The sequence below is a fragment of the Cololabis saira genome, chromosome 19 (assembly GCF_033807715.1).
Source record: "Cololabis saira isolate AMF1-May2022 chromosome 19, fColSai1.1, whole genome shotgun sequence".
Classification (NCBI taxonomy): Eukaryota; Metazoa; Chordata; class Actinopteri; order Beloniformes; family Belonidae; genus Cololabis; species Cololabis saira.
In genome coordinates, this window is record NC_084605.1 from 34,152,322 (window position 1) to 34,175,493 (window position 23,172).

The 23,172-nt window shown below is 37.6% G+C and overlaps 1 protein-coding gene across 2 annotated transcripts in view; it reads right to left on the minus strand.

The window, feature by feature from the left end:
* Positions 1–2,173: 2,173 nt before the first annotated feature.
* The window catches only part of ccdc186 (coiled-coil domain-containing protein 186), a 31,581-nt gene continuing 10,582 nt past the window's right edge, over positions 2,174–23,172 (minus strand). Inside the window, exons 9-16 of one of the 2 annotated variants that reach the window (XM_061708266.1) lie at positions 21,590–21,676; positions 21,358–21,500; positions 19,355–19,610; positions 18,869–19,058; positions 16,066–16,146; positions 15,633–15,861; positions 7,281–7,500; positions 2,174–3,833 (exon numbers count right to left, since the gene is read on the minus strand). In XM_061708266.1, coding sequence (XP_061564250.1) covers positions 3,750–3,833; positions 7,281–7,500; positions 15,633–15,861; positions 16,066–16,146; positions 18,869–19,058; positions 19,355–19,610; positions 21,358–21,500; positions 21,590–21,676 — 1,290 coding nt within the window. In that variant the 3' untranslated portion in view covers positions 2,174–3,749. Of the gene's footprint in view, positions 3,834–7,280; positions 7,501–15,632; positions 15,862–16,047; positions 16,147–18,868; positions 19,059–19,354; positions 19,611–21,357; positions 21,501–21,589; positions 21,677–23,172 lie in introns of both variants that reach the window. The other variant, XM_061708265.1, reaches the window with a different exon arrangement.

The following is a 23,172-nucleotide window of genomic DNA, read 5'->3' on the forward strand; positions in this document are numbered from 1 at the left end:
GGACACTCCAGGACCTGGAAATGTTTCTTAAGAAGCCACTCCTTCATTACCCGGGCGATGGATGTGTTTGGATCATTGTCATGCTGAAAGACCCAGCCACGTTTCATCTTCAATGCCCTGTTGATGGAAGGAGGTTTTCACTCTAAATCTCACCATACATGGCCCCGTTCATTCTTTCCCTACACGGATCAGTCGTCCTGGTCCCTTTGCAGAAAAACATCCCCAGAGCATGATGTTTCCACCCCCATGCTTCACAGTAGGTTTGGTGTTCTTTGGATGCAACTCAGCTTTCTTTCTCCTCCAAACACGACAAGTTGTGTTTCTACTAAAATGTTCTATTTTGGTTTCATCTGACCATATAACATTCTCCCAATCCTCTTCTGCATCATCCAAATGCTCTCTAGCAAACTTCAGGCCTGGACATGTACCGGTTTCAGCAGGAACGCCCTGCAGGATCTGAGTCCCTGATCGTAGTGTGTTACTGATGGTTCCTTTGTTACTTTGGTCCCAGCTCTCTGCAGGTCATTCACTAGGTCCCCCGTGTGGTTCTGGGATCTTTACTCACCGTTCTTGATCATTTTTACCCCCCGGGGTGAGATCTTGGAGCCCCAGATGGAGGGAGATTATCAGTGTCTTGTATGTCTTCTATTTTCTAATAATTGTTCCCACAGTTGATTTCTTCACACCAAGCTGCTTACCTATTGCAGATTCAGTCTTCCCAGCCTGGTGCAGGGCTACAATTTAGTTTCTCAGGTCCTTTGACAGCTCTTTGGTCTTGGCCATAGTGGAGTTTGGAGTGTGACTGTTTGAGGTTGTGGACAGATGTCTTTTATACTGATAACCAGTTAAAACTGGTGCCATTAATACAGGGAACGAGTGGAGGACAGAGGAGCCTCTTAAAGAAGAAGTTACAGGTCTGTGAAAGACAGAAATCTTGCTTGTTTGTAGGTGACCAAATACTTAATTTACCCAACAATTTACCAAGTCATTCAGTAAAAATCCTCCAATGTGATTTCCTGGATTATCCCCCCATTCTGTCTCTCATAGTTGAAGTTACCTATGATGAAAATTACAGGCCTCTCTCATTTTTTTAAGTGGGAGAACTTGCAGAATTGGTGGCTGACTACGGAACATACTTTTTTGCCCCCTCAGGCCAGACCTGAGAAACAAAAACCTGGTATGAAGGGATATGAAACTTAAAAACCCAAAGCAAGACGTAAGCAGAATTTTCAAAATGAAGATAAGACTTGTCTTTTTATTCCCTGGAAACACCATATATACAAACTTCATCTGGAGCATTATCTTTTTTTAAAACATAATCTTACAGAATGACATATCTACAAATGTATATTATAATCACAGTTTGAATATTTCACAAACGAGAGCAAAGGGAACCATTGCACAATATACATATAAATTCATTGTTACAGACCAACATCGCGCTTACTCAACATCATTTCTTCATTTTCATAGTGAAACACGAGGTTTGATTCATTCGAACACACAAATGCTGCAGCATGGCTTCATTTTAAGGCTGTGAAAACGCAGAAAATCATGGGTCAGCAAGTATTCAGCCTCTTTCAGGTGACTGTGACTGAATCTGAACAAGCATATTAGCATTCCTCAGAGGATTATGGAAACGTAATTAGGATATCTCACAATAGATTATTGCATAGGCTGTAATTGATTTCTGCACGGCAAAAAAGAACCAGACAAAACAAATGCATTCATCAACAAGCACCTCAGTTTTGATTTTACATGCATGAAAATAGTTTAAATAATCACCTAACTGTACACATCTTTTTTGTTTTGAAGAGGTTAGTTAGTTTCATTGTGAGGAAGAACCAAGATGTAATCTGTAGGTTAATTGCCTGCAGATTTACATTAATCTTGATCCCGTGTCATAAAGAAGTTATCGGTAGTTCAGATACTTGGAAAGTAGAGTCACATCAAATGCAGAGCGGCCCAAAGCAGCGAGAGGGCGCTTTAATGTCTCCATGACCACAAAAGTGGAGACTATCCATCTTTCTTCAAGTTGTGGTCCATTTCAGCGTGGCTGCAGAGTGAATTGAGAGGGGATTGGCCTGTAACCAATCATAATCTGGAAAAGAAAAAGCCTGTTTAACTGCAGGGAGGGAAGTAGAAATTAGGGGGGAAAAAAAGGAAAGAAAAAGCTAAAGAAAACTGGGAGTGTGTGCACTCGTATGTGACGGTGAGGGACAAAAGCATTTCCATGTATCGCTGAGCGGTACGGAGCAGCAGGTGTTATTGACTCACAGTTGTAAATGCAAATCGTGTAAAAACACGAAACTTTGTCGAGTTAGGAAGGCACACATGCAGCCGTACAATATTACATATTTTAACGTCACCACATTTGCATGTTGCACAGGTACAAGCATTAAAAAAAGGAAAGAAAAAAAAACCCCAGTATACTGGCACACAGATGCATTCAGAACAAAGAAAACTAAAATAAAATAAAAAGATGGACGGCGGAAACGGCATTGCACTTTGTCCCTGTAATGTATTTCTGCGGCTTTCCTGAGCTACAGCTACGGATCTCCTGCTCTCCCTTTGATTTTAATTCACTTTAATCTATCTCTATGGACTCGGTGACGCTACAAAAAGTCAAAATAAAGGAGGAGTGAACAGCAATACTTAAACATTTTCGTGTCCTTCCCCCCAAAATCATTTCTTGCACATAGTGCAGACGCCTTTTAGAAGCCCGAAGCATCTCTGTGCCCTCTGTTTGAAACCAGGAATGATAAATAATACCAGGAACCACTCTTAAGGATAACTTGGTACTAACAAAGTGTCTGAAACAGGAACACTTAATCAGGCCAGATTTCAGTGAGAACACAAAAATGTTCAAGGTACTAATTAAATTAAGATCAAAAACACAAAAGAAAGCATCACAACAATAAAATCAAACTAATCAGACATACTAAAAATAAAAACTTAATGTTAAACCCACTTGAAGAGAAATAAAACAAAAATAATTACATTCAGTTCGACCAAGCCAAAGACCTGCTCTACATTTCAAACTTTGTATGATCTTTTTTTTTTTTTCTTCAAATTTAACTCGACTCGAGACACTTCAACGCCGATGGCATTTTCCTGTTCTCTATAGGGAACATGATCCCTGTAGTTTAGCACCTGTGTCACACAGATGGAGGGAACCTTGCATCACCAAGTTATAAGTGCTGTAAAGAGTAAAGAACAAAATAAATGTACTGGTGACAAACGAGGTCCCCTCAACGCTCAGCTGATGCATTTTTAACTTTTGCTTCAAGCACGGAGTCGTGTGCAGTCAAGCTGAAGAAGCAGTCCTTCAAAAATACATTTTTTGGCGTATTGGCAGATGGACGTTCAATCGGTGGGAGAGAATATGCTGGCAATGAAATATCAGTGTACTTATAGGATGTTTTTCTTCATTTTTGTACTCCTTTGTAGGCAGAATTTGCTAAACATTCACAATAATGCCATCCTCAGTCAACATTTTACAAGGCAGTTCAAGTGTGAGGAAACTGGCCCAAAGAGTTCTCTTGGCAATGGGAGACGAACACAAACGAAGGAAGATTTGCTGTATTGAGGTGGAGCAACGTGGACAGAAGAGTTCTGGAGGCCTCGCATCCCGCTGGTACTTACAACGTACCAGCCGCTCCTTCATACGGTGTCAAGATTTGTGAATGCCGGAGATTCTGTAGGTAGTACTTGGTCTTTTGCTTCTTCTTTTCTGTGAGATGATCATGTCATTTTCTCCTGACTCCGTCTTCAGGGTCCCTCTGCTGCTTGATAAGCTTTTCAATCTCAGACCCCAGCGTCTGCAGATTCTCCTGAGAAAACGAGCACAAATAAAGAGAAAATGCAGTAATTGAATAGAAATAACAATCACACCAGCACCAAAAAGTCATTCAAAGAACTTCCTAACGAATGAAATCGCTTTTTTTATTTTCATGGTAGAAACTACTGCTGCCGTCAACTTTTAAATATGAAAAAGAATCACACACTTGTTTGTAAACTGAAAAAGTGTCATTGTACATCGCAATCAGTACTCGAGTTGAGGGAGGACCCCCCCCTGAAATAAAAACGGTCCAAATCATCCCCCCTGTAAAACTGCCATCCCTCCTTTCCATCCCTTATGTCATTTCATCAATGAATGTGGTTTTACTGCTATTTCAACATTTAGAGTCATCACCAGAAAAATAACTTATTTGACAATTTTCACCTGTTTCAAGTAAATTTTCACTTGAAATAAGTAGAAAAATCTGCCAGTGGGACAAGATTTATCTTCTTATTAAAAGCAAAAAAATCTTGTTCCACTGGCAGATTTTTCTACTTATTTCAAGTGAAAATCTACTTGAAACAGGTGAAAATTGTTCTTTTTTCCAGTGATGAGTCTTGTTTTAAGTGTAATGAGATTTGTTTTACTAAAATGAGACATTTTAACTAGAAATAAGACAAATATTCTTGTTAAGAGTTTGAGTTTTTCCAGTGATCCATTTTACTTATCCTGTGAAGGACAGAGTCATATTGATAAGTTCAGAAAAGTGTTTTTTATTGTTGTTTTGATGTATTTGATGTACGGTAAGCCCAGTGGATATTTCAAGCTTACAGAAGGCTGCATTTAACTGCTGCTATGTCATTCCTGCAGTATTTCTGCAGGTGTTTTGGTCACTGCTATTATTTGTAATATATTATATTATTTGTAATCAGCACAAATCATCTGTCCCCATATGATAAAATCCACCATCCCCCCTGATTTCTTTTTTACAACTCGAGTACTGATCGCAATAACTATCAAGTCTTGATTTGTCTTTGTCGCAGCATTTTGTTTTATTGTGATCCAGGTGAGAGTTTTTGTTATACGCCCTGCTTTGTGCCAATAATCTTCCATCACTGAAAGAAAAGTCAACACCAGAAATTACAACCCTCACATTACCGTAATGTGTAGCCTCAGTCAGGCTCTTAAATCACAGAGTCTGAGTTTCACAGAATGACTGACATAATAGGAGGCTGATTAGTTGTAAAATATGGAAAAAGGATTTTGTACTCAAACAAAATCCCATGTGGAAAAAAAAACAGTGAAAGAAGAGCAAACACTACATGTAAAGAGGATGATGACACATGGAGAGTGCAGGGCTGAGGGAAGGCAGACGGATGTCTGATATGATCTGCCACGAAAGGAAATCTCCTTTTAGCCACGCGCACACTCCCATCTTGTTAAGAGGCTTTTTATTTTCTGTCATTGTTAATACAAAACATAAGATTGTCAAATTGTTGTTTTTTTTGTTTTTTTTTACTAAAAAGGAGGACATATTCTGAGTTTAGGGGCTGTCCTCTCTCATTGAGTGTAAGCTTGCAAAGCCCAAAGTGTCCACCAAGGGGATTTATTACTAGACATGCATTTCCAAACCATGTGAAATACCTCCTTTTTTTCTTTTTTGAAATAGATATTTCTCCTCTTTCCATGCATCATCATTAAACAAATTAGCATAATTATCCTATCAGCCCTTTTGGCAGATCTTAGAGCAGTGTTCCTCAGCTCTGGCCCTCCAGGGCCACAGCTTGGCATGTTTTAGATGTTTCATGCTTCAACACGCCTGATTTAAATGAATGGATCGCCATCAGCTGGCCATCTAGATCTCCTTACAAATCTGTTAATGAGTCTTTCATTTGAAATGCCCTCGGAGGAGAAAAACTCCTAACCCATGCAGGACAGTGGCTCGAGGACTGGAACTGCCTTAAAGAGTGGTTTCCATGCACGTTGAGATCTTGACCAATCAGCACAGACGAGGTAGCTGAGGTTTAAAAAGAAAAAGGGATATAAACATGTTTAAAACTTTTTTCAGATGTGTTCCTCTGGATTGCATTAAAACCAGAGGTGTCAAGTAACAAAGTACGAATACTTCGTTACCTTACTTAAGTAGAAATGTTGGTTATCTATACTTCACTGGAGTAATTATTTTTCAGACGACTTTTTACTTTTACTCCTTACATTTTCACGCAATTATCTGTACTTTTTACTCCTTACATTTTAAAAACAGCCTTGTTACTGTATTTCATTTTGGCCTTTAAAAAAAAACTATCCAGTTAAATTGCTCCATCCGGATAGAGTGAATTTGGTTGTGGTTGTTTCAGATGTTCTTGTCCAGTTTTGTTCTTACATCCGTTCCCTCAGATTCCTGCAACTAAACTTGGATGTACATTCCAATAAAGGTTAGGATAAATGATAACATGCCTCTGAAGTTTGACTTTTTGCACCATTACAATACTTATAGGCAACTAGTCATCATATCTCCTGCTCTCTGAAACACATGTTAATGCTCAATAGTACACATATATGGTTCTTTAATATATTTGCATTATACTAAGATGCATTCATTTTCAATGGCTTTTGTCCTTAATGGCTTTTTTCCCCCTTACATTACTTATTACAATACTTTAATTAGTTTTGAAACCAGTACTTTTATACTTTTACTTGAGTAAAAAACTTGAGTTGATACTTCAACTTCTACAGAGTATTTTTAAACTCTAGTACCGGTATCTATACTTCTACCTGAGTAATGAATGTGAATACTTTTGACATCTCTGATCAAAACTAAAGAACACTTTCTACAGACATTTCAGCAAAATTCACAATGGAGAGATGCTAAAGGACGATCATCCAGAAATCCTACAGCCTGCTGGCTGAGTGGAGGTGTGAGACTTTTTTTCAGTCAGTGGGTCCATCTATAAGGATGGAGGTTAAGTTCCTTCTACAACATTCTCCAGGATTTAGCCTGTTTTTGTTCAGTCTGTGATTCTCTCTACCATCATTACTTACACGAGGATCCTCTGCCATGGTGTCGTCTGTAGCTGTGTGAGGTAAAGTTTTGGAATAGGTGACTAGGATTGGAGTTCGAAGTCACTTTGGCTGGTTTTTTGCCAATAGTAAGGATGGGAGACAGTGAGAACTAAAGAACCCTTCTGAAAACTAACCAAATGCTCTTTTAAAATAAAACTGAACTTGATGTTTTAGTATGAAAAATAAAAATAAAAATGTTTTGTTTCCAGTACAGGAAAAAAAAAATGTAAGTGCTCTGAACAAGCACTCCACTCTGGTCAAGGTGGAGCATCGCATGGATGTTTCAAAGCTTATACAATAATAAACTTGGTGTAAATTAATAGGCCCTGAAAACAAATTGCTCACTTCATCACTATTATCAATTAATTAAAATCTTTCCCCACACTTACAGCAGGATAGCACGGTGGAGCTATTCACCTACTGGGGGAGCACTCACCTTCAGAGTAATGTTCTTCAGCAGTGTGTCCTCCAGCACGGCCTGCAGCTTTCTGTTAATCTCCAGCGACAGGTCCAGGGTCAGGCCGCTATCCGCAGGGTGGGAGGTGTAAAGCGAAGCCATGATGCCCCCCCGCCGGCTGAGGTGGGCCTTGTTAATATCTGACGCCTCTGATGAGAGGGCCCCTGACTCTTCTCTGAGCACATAGCTCTGGATAATTCTGCGGGGAGGAAGGACAGGCGCTGAGTCAAACAATGTGCTGCAAAAGTAAAGGAAACGGCGCGCGTTAGTGTGTGTGTAGGCCTGTTTTGAAAAAATCGATTTCCCAATTCTAAATCGATTCTCATATTAATTCCTAAAAATCGATTCATATGTCTAAAGATCGATTTTTTTTAATTTTTATTTTATTTTTTTTTTTGGGGGGGGGGGTTTGGGTTTTTTTTTAATTATTTTATTTTATTTATTTATGTATTTTTTTTTTTTCATCATTACATTACAACTTTTGGTTATTTTTTTGTTTATGCCCAAAAAAGGAATGTTTTGTTGGACACGAGAATAACTGGTGCCATGTTTTTGCCTTTAAATATGTTTAAAGGTATGAAAACATTAAAGTGTTAGGTTATAATTGCATAAATTGTTTATATTTAATTACTTTATATACTGTCTTGGGGTTACATTTGCAAAAAATGCTAAAAACCAAATGCTCAAAAATTTAAAAACAAAATAGACCAAAAATGGAACAAATAAAAACGGAATGTGGGAAAAATTAAAACCGATTTCATCCGTCTCTGTTTCCTCCCTGGATCTGTTTGGTAATTCTGACCCACACGATGTTTCTGAAAGCAGTTCTATCAGCATTCTGGGAGCTGATTGGTCCTTACAGCATCATTAGCTGCAATACTTGCTGTTGAATCTCAATATAATACTAGTAGTAATATTTTGCATAACTACAGTCATATAATTCATGCAACAGCTCAAAAAACAGTTTTAATAACACTAACCCAAATCAATATCGGAATCGAATCGGATCGAATCAAATCTTGATAATCGATTCTGAATCTTAAGACACGGAATCGAATCGATTCTTGACATTTGAATCGATCCCCAGCCCTGTGTGTGTGTGTGTGTGTGTGTGTGTGTGTGTGTGTGTGTGTGTGTGTGTGTGTGTGTGTGTGTGTGTGTGTGTGTGTGTGTGTGTGTGTGTGTGTGTGTGTGTGTGTTGCCAGCTGCAGACAGTTGAACACTGAGAAAACTGGATTTCATACTTTGAGTGGATGGAGAGCTCATTCAGAGCAATAAACCATATCCAGTAGAATAAGAAGTGGACGTTACAGGAATAGTAATTCCAGTGGGACGGCTCGTTGGACCCATGCACGCAGGACACCTTCAGTCACGGTGAGAAAGATTATTATTGTGCCCGTGGAGGAGGAAAGGTAATGAAAACGGCAGAACTAGAATGGGCCACCGGGGTTCAATTAATCAACTGTATGCCCCTGTTTGTAGGAGAAAGTGAGATAAATATTCATGTTTATGAAGCATTTTCTCTTGAGTAACAACGAGGTTAAGCCATGTTCATGTCAAAGCATGAAGGACAACAATTCATGAAGTGTGACAACACTAAACTTCCTGTTGTTCAATTGCAGACCAGTATTTCTATTTAGAGGAAAATGGATACAAAAGAGCTGCCACTGTAATTCATATTCATTATTGCTAGTGATGCACCGAAATGAAAATTTGTGGCCGAAACCGAAACCGAAACCGAAAATAATAATAAACACTTGGCCGAATACCGAACATGGTTCTTCAGCAGTTTTTCATTTATTTTGCCAATTTTTTCACCATTGCATGAATCAAATACATTTGATTTAGGCATGCTTTTCAAAGAAAAAAATCTTTTACAAAATTACAAGGTAGAAAATATTTATTGAACATAATAAAATGAAATTTTTTTAATTTCCCAGCATTATGTTGTTTTGGTTCCACCTCCTGGTGAATGTTGGTAAAATTCTTATGGGGTTAGTTTTTGGTCGGCCAACGATTTATGTTTATGGTGCAACCGGTACGGGAGCGGCCAGTCTATTTCCTTATATTACAACGCCGTTATTAATTGTTCGTTTTTTTTTACCACTTATTCCACCGAACACCGAAAGTGTTTTTTTGCCATTTTCGGCCGAACAATTTCGGTTACCGAACAATCGGTGCATCACTAATTATTGCCTCCAATTTTATCCTCTTCTAAACGGTCACCTTTTTTCATTTCTAAAGTTTTTCACATCAGAACATAAAATCAGTAACCTGGTCCTTACAAGCTTTAAAAACTAGGTAAATTTATCCTGTCTGTGTCATTGATTGAATAAAACCCAAGCCAAAATGTAGTTGGTGAAAGATGAATTATTGATCATAATTCAGAAACTTATAGAACCAGCATCAGCAGCACAAACATCAACTACTCCTGGTGAATATTTAAAGAAAGGAGAAAAAAAATCTATATTATCATAAAGACCAATAAAAGCAGTGTACACAGGTGAAGAAAAGGTCAAGAACCCCTTGATCGGAAACTTGGATCAGTAATCAATAATTCCAACCAGCTGTTAACCCAGCCAGACACCTACAGCTCTAATGTGAAACATTAAAATTATTCTACCCCTGCTGGGACCATTTTCATTCAAATGAAGTGGTTCTGAGATCAATATTTAGAAGTTATGTACTTAAAAGTCGACCTTCCTGACTGTATGAGACTCATTAAGAATTCATGTTGTTAAATTGTTTGAGTATGCTGCTTTTTGTGCTGAGGTGCTTTTTGCACCTTCACACTGTGTATTTATACACAGTGTGAAAATTAATTTTTTCCCTCCTCTTTTCCAGTGTCATCCTTTCTCAGCTAATTGCACCGGTATACCAATGTCATACTGTATGTTGTCTTCTGTTTTTTTTTTCTGCTCTCTTGATGGGCTGTACTGGAATGTATTTTCATTGTGTCTGGATGCTGGCTCAATGACAAATAAAGCTATTTCAATGTCTCAACAGAGTCAGACACAGTGCCCCCCAAAAATATTAATGCACCTGAAAATATGTGCCAGATTTGCTGATGAACTAGTGTCTAAGAATAGCAGTGTAAATTCACGAGTAGAAAATAAGTTTCTCTGTTAAAGATGCACCACTTAAATACCCAGATCTAACCTCAATATCACTATCAACTGTCCTGAGAAGTCTCCAGGATGCAGCGTTCCTCAAAACAATCTATACCTGCACTGCTGAAACAGGAAGAAACAAACATCTACAATAGTTGTGTTTCCATCAGCGATAAGTTCACCACTATTATGACTGCAGTTACCGCTACAGCTGCTGTAGTCAGCCCTGCTGCTCAACGACCAATGGCAAGCACAAAAACACCTTTTATAAGAAAACCTTACGTAAGTAAAACAAATGGGGAGGGGGACAAAAAAGGAACACAGTATGTGATTCATCCTTTCAGTCGTCTTTGCTGAAACCTGTTTGCAAAAGAATAATATTGCTTTCTGGAGCAAGTCAATGACCTCATGGATCCAATCAATACAGTCAAGCTGAGGTAAAATAGTGTCTTTGGAAATAAGAAATGAGACTTTACAAGGCTTAGATTAAGAACAAAGCAGTTCAGAAAGAGTATGCTCTCTTTTAGTGAATCATCTTATTTAATTGAATTTGTTATAAAAAATTTGGAAGAGTTGCAAACATAATGTGATATTTGAGTCAACATCTGTGAATTAATCATAGAGGCGATAAAGATTAAACAACTTAATTGTGTTGCACACAGGGCTCAACATGCAGCAGCCCAAAATATTGGGATGAGACGAGGATTACTTTTTACATGCATTTTGATCAATTTAACTGGCAATCAATACCATCTCTTGCATGCACGTGCAGTCTCTGCAAGAAAAACGCATTTATCCTTTATCATACAATGAATCCTGGAATTTCTTTCTTGGTGCTTTAAAGCCTAGTGGGTTCAGTCTCACATCTCGCACAACATAAGCAGCTATGCTGCAGTTCATAATTCAAACAAAAACAGCAAATTGCTCTCTGGTGCAAAAATAAATCCAGCATCTAAGTGAGCACTACGAACAAGCCACCTTCAGAAACGATCCCCATTCACAAACAACACACAGACACGGCAGCTGGGCTAACCAAACATTAAATGAAACTTACCTCTGACTAGACTTTCAAGGGTCCATATTTGGACCCCACATCCATCACGACAGTGTTAAGTGTTTAAAAAAAATAAATGAATAAAAAAAGTGACAGAAATTAAAGATGTAGCACATGGTATGCTGAATGACATGCAGAGGTCAGCAGGTGCAGAGATATAAGCAACATTTCAGAAACAAGCAAGACAATCCCTTTAGATTAGTACGTGTGAGTAACGCGAAAGAGCCATATTGGACCAAAAACACATAAAACAAATATGTCTGGAGCCGCAAAAAATGAAAAGTCTTGTATAAGCCTTAGAATGAAGGCAAGTGGCGAAATGGAGACAAAAAAAAGTCGAAATGTTGAGAAAAAAGTTGAAATGTCGAGGAAATAGTCAAAATTTCGAGAAAAAAGTCGAAATGTTGAGAAAATATTTGAAATGCAGAGGAAAAAGTTGAAATGTCGAGATTAATGTTGAAGTACAATCTCGAGAAAAAGGCAGAAATGTCGAGAAAAAAGCAGAAATGTCGAGAAAAAAGCAGAAATGTCAAGATTAAAAAAGGAAAAAGGAAGAAAAAAAAGAAGAAAAAAAGAAAAGGAAAAAAAGGAAAAAAAAGAGAAAAAAAAAGAAAAGGAAAAAAAGGAAAAAAAAGAGAAAAAAAAAAGAAAAAAAAAGGTCAAACATTTTTGAAAAAGCTCCAGGGAGCCACTAGGGCGGCGCTAAAGAGCCGCATGCGGCTCTAGTGTTGTGGGTTGCCGACCCCTGGTTTAGAGTAAAAACCGTCACACAAACGTGCACAAAGCATGGGTGGTACATTCTTGATCAAAGCCATATTTTCATTGATTTGGAATAACAGCTCCACAGATTTTAACAAGAAATTAAAAAGGAACATTTTTGAGGCCGTGTCCCAACATGTATATTCTTGATGTGATGAGAGCTTAGTGAATCGTATGCGTGTTCTGTATCCTTTTCAAAGAGAGGTGACATGGGTGACAGGACTAAAAGATCTACAAAAGCAACGACTAGCTGGCCCAGGAATACCTCCTGTTGAAGTTATCCATTACAACAGATTTAAACAGCACACTTAGCAGATGTGGATACACCACGAAGAAGCTGATAAACTCGGAGCACGAAGAATTCTGTGTAACTGAATGCCTTCACATGTGAGTACAACATATTTCCTCACATTTGAGTCTCTAATCCTTTTGTGAACAGAAGAGGTTAACGGTCAACTCAAAGGCTGCAGGTGCCCTCTCGCTGAAAAAGCCCACAAAAAAGCAATACTTGTTCAATCTATTTCTAATTGTACTGACATGAATTGTAAGATTTAGGTTAGATTTAGATGTAAACCACGGGCTGTAATGTCAGAGAAGGTACTTGAACTTTTCTTTTTTTGTGTCTGTCCATTTCAGAGTATCTAGGAATTGCTTTATAATCCTCCCAAGATTCCTGGACAGGAACAATTATTTCTGTAAGAACAATGCTTTCTCTTTCACATAATGATATGATTTGACTATTTGATCAATAGCAAATGAGCTACAATATACTGAAAGCATACATAACTGCTTGTTTTGTGACTTCTCCAGCGTTTGAAAAACATAACGAAAAGTTTAATGGGTGGAAAGACATCTAGGAAGAGCAATAAAATTGAAAGTGGGAGGTTGTTTCCATTTCCGGAAACAATTATTCAATTAAGTCTCAAACGTACAGTAATGCAAAACATGTAAATTTAAATGTGACATTATTTTTCTGTAGTTTCTTTGCAGTGAAATTATGGACATGAAGCAGACAACATGCTTACAAGTCTGAATTGCAATTAAAAGATTACAAAATATGAATACACTGGTGCCTCAGACTGCAAATATGGATATAGCATAAACATTCAATGCTGCAAAAAGCAGTCTGGGGGAGTTTCTTACAAAAATGCATGCAATGCAACTTATACAATCAAACAAAACTACTCCTCCCACTTTGCAACTTTATATTCTTTGAAAATGGGTGGAAATAAATAAATACAGAAATATGCTTTGAAATGTAAAAACACTGCTTTGATAAAACAGTTTTATGGATGAGGTAATAGGGAAAAATTGCCATGCTGACTTCCCTCCACAAACTACACCTAATACGATGCCCTCTAAAATTCTGCATCCATATTTCTGTTTCTTTTTTTCATCACCTGCTCCAAGTTTACAGTAAAGCCAGCATCAGCGTTCACCAGGCTGTCCTGGGGGGATACGGACAAAGAGGCAAAAAGGACACATTCACATTCATACTCTAGGTAGTGTAACTCCACGGGGCTTAGCGGAGTTAGAAGAGCTAAGTTTAGTGCTGCAACTGTGGGATTCGTCCTCATTTTAACTCTTGAATGTAGGTTGAGGCCAATGGCTTCAAGTAGGTGGCTGAGAAAGAAATTTGAACTGAGAAAGAAGAGACGATCTCAAATGAATCAAAGAGGAGTCAATAAAAAATGTTATCTGACCAAAAAACTGAACTTAAATCAACTCTTTGCTAAGCAGCAACAATATTTTGCTCATTTTCTGTAAATGACAAATATCATTCATTCAAGTCCCTTTGCCACAATAGGATTATATCCCATAGTTTTAAATGCTCTTAATTATCCTTAATACATGTGGCCAATCGGGACCCTGAATCCCCTAAATGTACATGCTACAAGTACACAGAGTGTGTTTTGCATGTCATTATGACAGATGGGAAAGAGAGGAGTGAGGGAAGCATAGGAGAAGAGGAGCTTTTGGCCAAAAAGTACAGTTTGCACACACACAGGATCCTTCCATACAACAGGGATCAACACAAAGTGTGTTTTTCCAAAGTGAGTACAACTAAATTGTAGGAGATTGTTTCCTGTAATAGTTTTTCTGTCCAAAGACTAGATTAAAATGATCAAGACTGTACGATCAATGCAGAAGTGGTTGCTAGGTAGATTTTTTAAATCCACACTGCTGGAGTAGAAATAAAACAAGTCTTTTTACATTTGGGTCTATGTTGACCATAAATCAGAAAGGCCTTACCACCAGAAACTGAAATATTTGTTTAAATATTGCAAGTCTTATCGTCATCCAAATTTCCCACTATGATATTACATGTTAAATGTTTTCCACAACATCATGCTGCTTTACACTAAGTATGTGTTTAAGATAATCAAAATGTCCTTTACACCGTCTCTCTGTATAAGGTTGTTCCATAAATATGTGTGGATCATCATTAAGGATCCTTATCGAGGTGCAACCCCTCCCCCCCAATCAGCTGGATCATAAATAGCCCTGTCATGAATGAGTCTGAAGATAAGGGGAAGAGAGTCAGAAGTATGCAGGGGGGCATAATCCATCTGTGTAAGCATACACTGTCTGTCAAGATCAGCTGAGGCTGAGCTTCACCATGCAGGTGGCTGCTGTGTGTGGAAGCTGACTGCTCATGTTATCACACAAAGCATCTGTCTGAGTCACAGAAATAGTCTCTCCAAGTTTTTAAAAGGGACATTGCAGTTCAAAGTGTATTTCTGGTGCGTTACTGTTACTTTAGAACAGTGGTTCCCAACCTTTTTTCCTTGGAGCCCCCCTACTTGTGTCGACCAGCAGGGCCCCCAGACCCGTACGTACTAGCACCAAAATAGTCTTTAATTGAAAAAATTAACATTAATTATGTTTTTCTGATACATTTCTCTTTGGTTTACTCTGTATACATATGACTTTGTTTTTCTCCAATGTCACCAATGTATAAAATACACGCAAAAGGACATAAAAGGACATCAAATATTTCTGAAAAATGTCTCTTTTAATATGAGACCAACATTTTTTTTACATTTTTCCTTTAACAACCTGTCGGAGTAGATTCAATGTTGAGTAATGATATAATAATAAGGAATTAAATCATTTCCTGTGTTTGTCCCCAGTGTATAAAAAACACAAAAAATATTCAAGACATTCATAAATTATTCCTAACAATGTCTTATGAATGACTCATTCGCAAATGCAATTTTTACAACTGCATAATTTCAAAGCAGACAAAGTTTCGCGCCCCCCCCCAGGGGGGGCCCGGACCCCAGGTTGGGAGACACTGCTTTAGAACAACAACAAAAATACAATAGTAGTGCAGTCAAATCTATTCAATTAAAAAAAAACGGCAACAGTTTCTCTGCTCCATCAACTTGAAATCACGCAACTCACTTTGTCTTTTTACGGATCTCATCCACCAGCTGCTTGATATGATCCTCCATGAACTCGATCTTCTCCTGCTTCCGTGCCAAGGCCTTTTGCAGGCGGACAATACGTTCCACAAGCACAGCCTTGTCAACCTCCGGGAAGCTGTCCACAACCATCCCTGAAGGAGCAGATTGGCTCTCTGGCGACCGCTCTTCAATACCACTACTCCCACCGTGGCGTGCATTCAGGGAACCTGGCGAGTCAAGGACGCACAAGGACGCATTTTTTTAATTCTATGTTTTGCTGGGTTATTTCACACAGCAAAGCAAAAAATTATTTATAAAATATTATGAAATTGTATGAATTTTTTTTTAATTAGATAAATAAATAATCAAATTATTTTTTTGGATGTAATTACTGTTAGGTAATAAATACTAACCAAATCTTAGAGGAGTACCTGAGGAGCTGGAGCGACTGCCCATGCTGCCGGCGTCCCGGTCACAACCTCCATTCTCAACCTGCTCCAGCTTCTTCCGCGCTGTAGACGGAAAAAGTAAACCATACAAATAAGTCCCTAATAAAGCTTTGTAGGTTTTGAGGCACGTTTTTGAGGGGCCGCATGCAAGTATCAGTAACATCTCCATTATTTCACACACTGTCCTGCTGATGTTACTGTCCACTCACATATTAAAACTGTTCAACTGTGTGCAGCACTGTTATACAAAAAAAAACAGGAAACAGGAAGCCTCATCTGCCGTTATTGAAAGGCTATAAACAAAACACAATTACTTTTTGGATTAGGTCCAGCATCATCTGTGTTTTACTTGAAATGTGAACAGAAATAGGGAAATCATTTTTTATCGAAAAGCTAGCAACTAGGCAAGCAACGTTTTTTTTTGTATAGAACATTTCAGCTTCAAGGCAATTCAACATGCTCTACATGAATAAAACAGGAAAAATAGTTACAGTGCAGTGGCATAAAGGTTATACTTAAGTTAACGTTACAGTGTAGTTTTAACATTAGCATTGTTAAATTTAAATACATAATGGTTTAAATGATTCATTAAATCAGCTGTAAATATATGAGTTTTTAACTTTTATTCAAAGGAACTGAGGGTTTCAGCATTCCTGCAGTTCTCCGGAGGTTTGTTCCAGATCTGTGGAGCATAAAAGCTGAATGCTGCTTCTCCATGTTTGGTTCTGATTCTGGGGACACAGACCAGACCTGAACCAGAAGACCTGAGAGGTCTGGGTGGTTGCTATGGCAACAACAAGTCTCTGATGTATTTTGTAACTGGAGTGATGTGGTGTGATCATAGTTCTGCTGAGAACTCGGTCAGCAGCATTCTACGGAAGAGTATTAGGGCCATGGAGGAGAAAAAATATTTCAGAGGGGAAGATTTTTTTTTTGTGCACTTCGAGAAAAATGTCAAAATGTCGAGAAAAAAAGTTGAAATGTCGAGAGAAAAGTCGAAATGTGGAGATTAATGTTGAAATACAATTTCGAGAAAGAAGTTGAAATGTCGAGATTAATGTTGAAATACAATTTCAAGAATAAAGTCAAAATATTGCCTTTTTTCCTCGACATTTCAACTTTATTCACGAAATTTCGACTTTTTTCTCAACATTTCGACTTTTTTCTCGAAATTGTACTTCAACATTAATCTCGACATTTCGACTTTTTTCTCGAAGTGCATAATGAAAAAAAAATCTTCCACCTCTAAAATATTATTTTTATTTTTTCTCCTGCCTGGCCCTAATACTCTTCCGTAGCATTCTGTAGCTGTCTGATTGACTTTTTAGGCAGCAGGTGAAGACACTGCTGCAGTAATCAAGTAATCAAGATAAAATGCAAGGATGAGTTTTTCAAGATCCTGCAGAGCGCATTAATCCTTTGATCCTGGAAATGATCTTCAGGTGATAAAAAGCCAACTTTGTAATTGCTTTAAGTTGTCTCCGATGGTTCATGGCCGTAGTCCATGACTACACCCAGATTTCAGTCCCTTGTTTGTAGCTGTAATAACTGAAACTGTTTGCTGACTCTTGAACACTCATCTTTTGGTCCAAAAACAACTACTTCAGTTTTGTTTTTTGTTCAACTGAAGAAAATTATGGCACATCCACTAATTGATTTGTTCTATGCATGTACCGAATCTACATGTATGGGCTCACTGTCACCTGGTGAATTTGTAATGTAAATTTGTATGTCATCTACATAGTTATGGTAACTTATCTTGTTATTTATCATTATCCGAGCTAGCAGAAGCATGTAAATGTTAAATAGGAGGGGTCATAGCATGGAACCTTGGGGAACTCCACATGTCATTTTTGTTGATTCTGATTTAAGTTACTGATTGACACAAAGTAGTACCTGTACTTTAAGTAAGACAAAGTGCTGTGCCAGAAATTCTGATCCAATTCTCCAGTCGCTCTAGTAATATGCCATGGCAAACAGTGTCAAATTCTGCCCCGAGTTCCAATAATACCAGCATTGTCTTTCTTCCACAGTCTGTATTTACAGTATGTGGATGTCACCGAACAGCTTGACAAGAGCCGTTTTAGCGCTGTGGTGAGCACAAAAACCCAACTGGAAGACGTCAAAGCGGTTGGTCAGAGTTAAGAAGGCAATAACTGTTGTAACACAGCTTTTTCAAGAACCTTACTGATGAAAGATTTGAGATGAATTTGTAATTTTGCATTAGAAACTACTTAGCGCTGCTTGAATAAATTCAGATTAGATTTCCTTTGTGAATGAGTCTACCTGAAGAAATGAGAGTTAAATTACTTTTGAAGAAAAGTGTATGCTCAACAGACTTGTTATGCATAGCCAAAGGCTTCCAATGACAATTCTGATAAAGTGTAACTATAACAGCGATGAAAACTTTAAACTAATTAGCCAACTGAAAATTTATAAAATTATCAGATTAAAATGATAAAATGTATAACATTTTCCAAGCGGTTAGCAGTTAAAAACCTTGTCGGCCTTAAGTCAGTACCCCAAGTGCCAAGAAAAATATGTAGATTCTCTCAATCAATTCAGCTGAATTGGACATAATTCTGAGAGAGAATTTACATTGTAATAGTGTTGATTATTATTATTTTAAACAGTATTGTAAATTATACTGTTATAGTGTCCCTAGCAGAACATTAGATCACTATAATTTGTAGTTTTTCCACCCTCCTTTTAAATAACGCTGCTGCTCAGTCCCTTCATCAGGAATATGTGGTATCATCAAGTTTGATTCAAAATAATATCTAACCTTGTGTTAGTTGTTTCGTGAGGTCCTTTATATTAGCTACTTGCTTCCTCTTCTGAGTCACCAGCTCATCCCTCAGCTCCTCCACCCTGGTTTTTAGTTGGGAAACCTCTGTTTGAAACACTGTCCGCTCTTCCTGCAGGCCCTGCACTTCCTGCTGCCTCAGCACCTCTTCTTGTTTCAGTTGCCGTGACTACAGGATTAATCGAATAAGAGACAAATGACACCACGATACATTGCACAACTAAAGGATATTTTCACAACAGCTGCTTGTTTTTGTTATCCATTTTCTAGCTCGAACAAACTAGCTTTTTTTGAAATTATTATTAAGAAAAAAAAAATGGGCATGATCATAAGCACACATTACAAAATAAAAGCTTCCTAATGTAGTTCTTTCATGAACCACATTAAGCATTAAAAATGAGTTAGTTTCACTCTCTTCATATCAGGATCACACTATATTTCAGTGTCCATTCAAAGTATCCTAACCTTGTCATCCAGTAGTCTGATGGTCTCTTCCAGCTTTGCTTGGAGCTCTGTAAAGCTGTTGCTGATCTGATCAAGCTGAGACTGTAGTGCGTTGCTCTCTGACTGGAGCTGGGCGTTCTTGCTGCTCAGCTTCTCAGTGAAGCCCAGTAACTCAGCCTCGCGCTCCCTGCTGCCCTGGACATCACGCTGCAGGTCGGCCATTTGACTGGTCAGGGCATCCACTTCTTCATTTAGAGATGTGATCTCTTGTTTGTCGCTGCATACACGAAAGGAAATGAAGCATACCGTCATAAACGTTCCATAAATAGTATACATGTTTTTAGAATATATATATAGTATAAAAAAAAGTTATATGCTTGATTCCAATTCATAAAAGTGTGGCTATATAAATAACTAAAGTCAAAAACAGTTTCTAATCTTTAATTTACTGAGAAACATGGACCATAACTTACTAGGATGAGTCACAAACTACCTTGTCTCTTTGCCAAAAAAACATTTTTTTTTTTTTTCTCTTCTCAACAACTTAAACTGTTGCACATGTCATGTTCCTCAACACAACAGACAGAAACAAGAGAAACTGCTGCTGCATCAGCAGCTTTGAGTTGCACTCACGATTGAAAAAGTCCCTCTACTTTGAACAATCACCTTGCAGACGCACGCACACGTACACACACACACACACACGCACACGCACACGCACACGAGTCCTTTCTTGCCCTTTGTGCTAAATTTGTCTCTGACCTATCTTTGTATCCTCTGAGGAAAAAAAAAAAAAGAAATTTGGAAAAGGACCGACAATTTCACAGCAGTTATATTGCAATCAGTGACATAAGAACGGTGATACAAATAAACAAGTTAGGGACTACTCTTAGCCTTTTTATATCTTGTCTCTCACTTTACAAACCGAGGTGATGTCATGCATTTTTATTGCCTCTAATCATAAATGTAAAAAAAAATGTTTGACATAGACTTCTCTAAGAGTTGGTCTATCTCTAATAACTGTGAAGAGAATATAAAAATCTTTCATAAAGTCTTCTGTTTTTGATGTAAATCACAGGTGAGTAAAGGGCAAAGTTCATCAGTCAACATCTTTGCTGATCAAATATAACCAAAGAAGAAAATCTGGAGAAAAAGATTGAAATCAGATCTCCAGCTAAGCACTTGAGACTCAAAGGAAGCATGGGCTTAAAAAGAGATGAGTGCAATGTATCCTATCCTGCTGAAACCCAAAATTGACGGCTAGACAGATGAGGTAACTAGAGCTGAAATAACCAGGACTGTGTGAACGACTTCCAATCATACAGGTCAGCAGCCTTTTGAATTAAACCAGCACTGAGAATCTCAATCCCAGAAGAAAGAAGATAATATATATATATATATATGTTATATATATAATTATCAGCTTACATCTGAGCTTACAAGTGTTGATTTAGTTTAAGAGCCTCCAACACCTTTCAGCATTGCTATCACCCTGCATGACAACACTAACACCATGAATGGGTCAATAACTAAATTTTTCCAAAGCCAAGTTCATGTCTTAAGCCTCTAATACGGTACATCTTAGTAATTCAATCACTACCATCTCTTTAGTACCTTCTTCTTATGCAATAGTAACAATCCTATTATTTATTTTCTTGGAAATTCATCATAGTCTGCTCTAGTAGTAACATTCAGTCAATCTTACTGGAAACAGACATCAGTTAACCAGATTCAGTGCCAATAACAAGCAAAGGATGTATACAGTTTTTTTTTTTTTTTTTTTTCAAAAAAGGGAAAAATAAATAAGTAATTAAATCAAAAAATAATAATAATAATCACAGCACAGTAATTAGAATGGAAAGCACAAATGTTTCTTTTGACATTCTGGACATGCAGTACTCTCTTATGGCTGCCATTATTGATTTAACTCTTCAGTGTGTGTTAGTGAGCAGCGTGTCCAATGCTTGAGCATATTAACATTATGAACCGCTTCCTCACATCAGTGACAGTGTGTCTGGTTGTACCGTTGATGCTGCTCCTGAAGTGTGGCGACTTCTTCAAGCTTTTCTCTGTGGCGACCAATCTCAGCTTTCTGTCTGTTTATGATCTCTCTGTATTTGCTCAGCTCATCCTCCCATCGTGGACGTTCATCCTCCAGACACTTCAACTAAAGAACAAGAAACTCTTGTTAAACAGAACACCTGCACTGACAATGTCCTGCACATGGACACTGAAGCACCACTCTGGATGACAAACCTTGGTGCGAAGAGTATCAAGCTCATCGATGCTCTCCTTGTAACTCCTCTTCAAGTCCTCCAGCTCCTTGGCCTTTACTTGATGCATCTGGGAATACATTTATATACTTTGAGGTTTTAGATATAAAACACCCATTAATTTTCTTATTTAATTGTATTTTATTTTTTAGATGAAAAAGAAAATACAGGACTGTCTCAGAAAATTAGAATATTGTGATAAAGTTCTTTATTTTCTGTAATGCAATTAAAAAAAAAAAAAAGTCATACATTCTGGATTTATTACAAATCAACTGAAATATTGCAAGCCTTTTATTATTTTAATATTGCTGATTATGGCTTACAGTTTAAGATTCCCAGAATATTCAAATGTTTTGAGATAGGATATTTGAGTTTTCTTAAGCTGTAAGCCATGATCAGCAATATTAAAATAATAAAAGGCTTGCAATATTTCAGTTGATTTGTAATGAATCCAGAATGTATGACATTTTTGCATTACAGAAAATAAAAGGACTTTATCACAATATTCAAATTTTTTTAAGACAGTCCTGTAAGTGGCAAACTTAAAAGTGTATAATTTCAAAGCATATACATTTTAGGGCAATCCAAGTGTTGCATTCATTAAACTTATTTTGCAAATGCATTCATTACTGGTATGAAAGCAATGATGTTTTTATGTTTTGTCTCATGCTTACAATAAAGCCATTAGTGGTCCTAACACTAGTCAACTTTTCCAAGAAACCATTAGTAGCCTCTGGTTTCCAAGGCAACACAGCTTTAATGGAGACACTGGTAAAATCTATTTCTTCCATTCATCATTTAGCATCCAATCTAAATTTAATCATCCAAACCGTAATGGAAAATGTTTTGTTTGCATAATTTATGACTGAGGTGCATCATCACTTGAGCATAACACGGATGCAAAAGTAAACATAGGCCTAGATTTATTCATCAGCAGGGAAGTGGCATCTTCCGACAATCAAGCTCCATACTAAGAGCTGGCCCAAAAAACAATAGTCACATAGTATTAATCTGGCCTCTTGCTGAATGTCAATTGTGTTTATTGCATAATACAATATTTTATGGAATTAAATATAGTTCTATCTATCTTTTGATTGTCTCATAAAATGTTTTAAGGAAAAAAAGATGGAAAAAAATTCAGATCCAACACAATTTTTCAGGAAAAATGGTTGTATCAAAATTGTAAATTTAAGAATATGTAATTCATAGATAAATGCATTTTAAAGACTCGGACACCTCAAAACACAAACTACACTTTGGGGCAGTTTTATGTGTCTTCTGGCTTGTTGTTGAAAGACACAGCCTCATATTGATTATTTCTAGGACATTTATTTTTAAAGTCTGATTCCCAATACAGTATTGCACAGAGAAAAACAGGCCAATGTTTTTGGACTTAGTCCACGCATGTGGATGCACGTCTGCCCGCAGAGCTTATGATGCTCTTCACTTGGATGCCAGCTCTAAATTAAACTGTGAAAAACAGCTGGAAAATATTTTTATATAGAGAGCTGGCATCAAGACCATCAATGAAAGCCTCAATAATGGCATTATGCAACTCTGAATGCA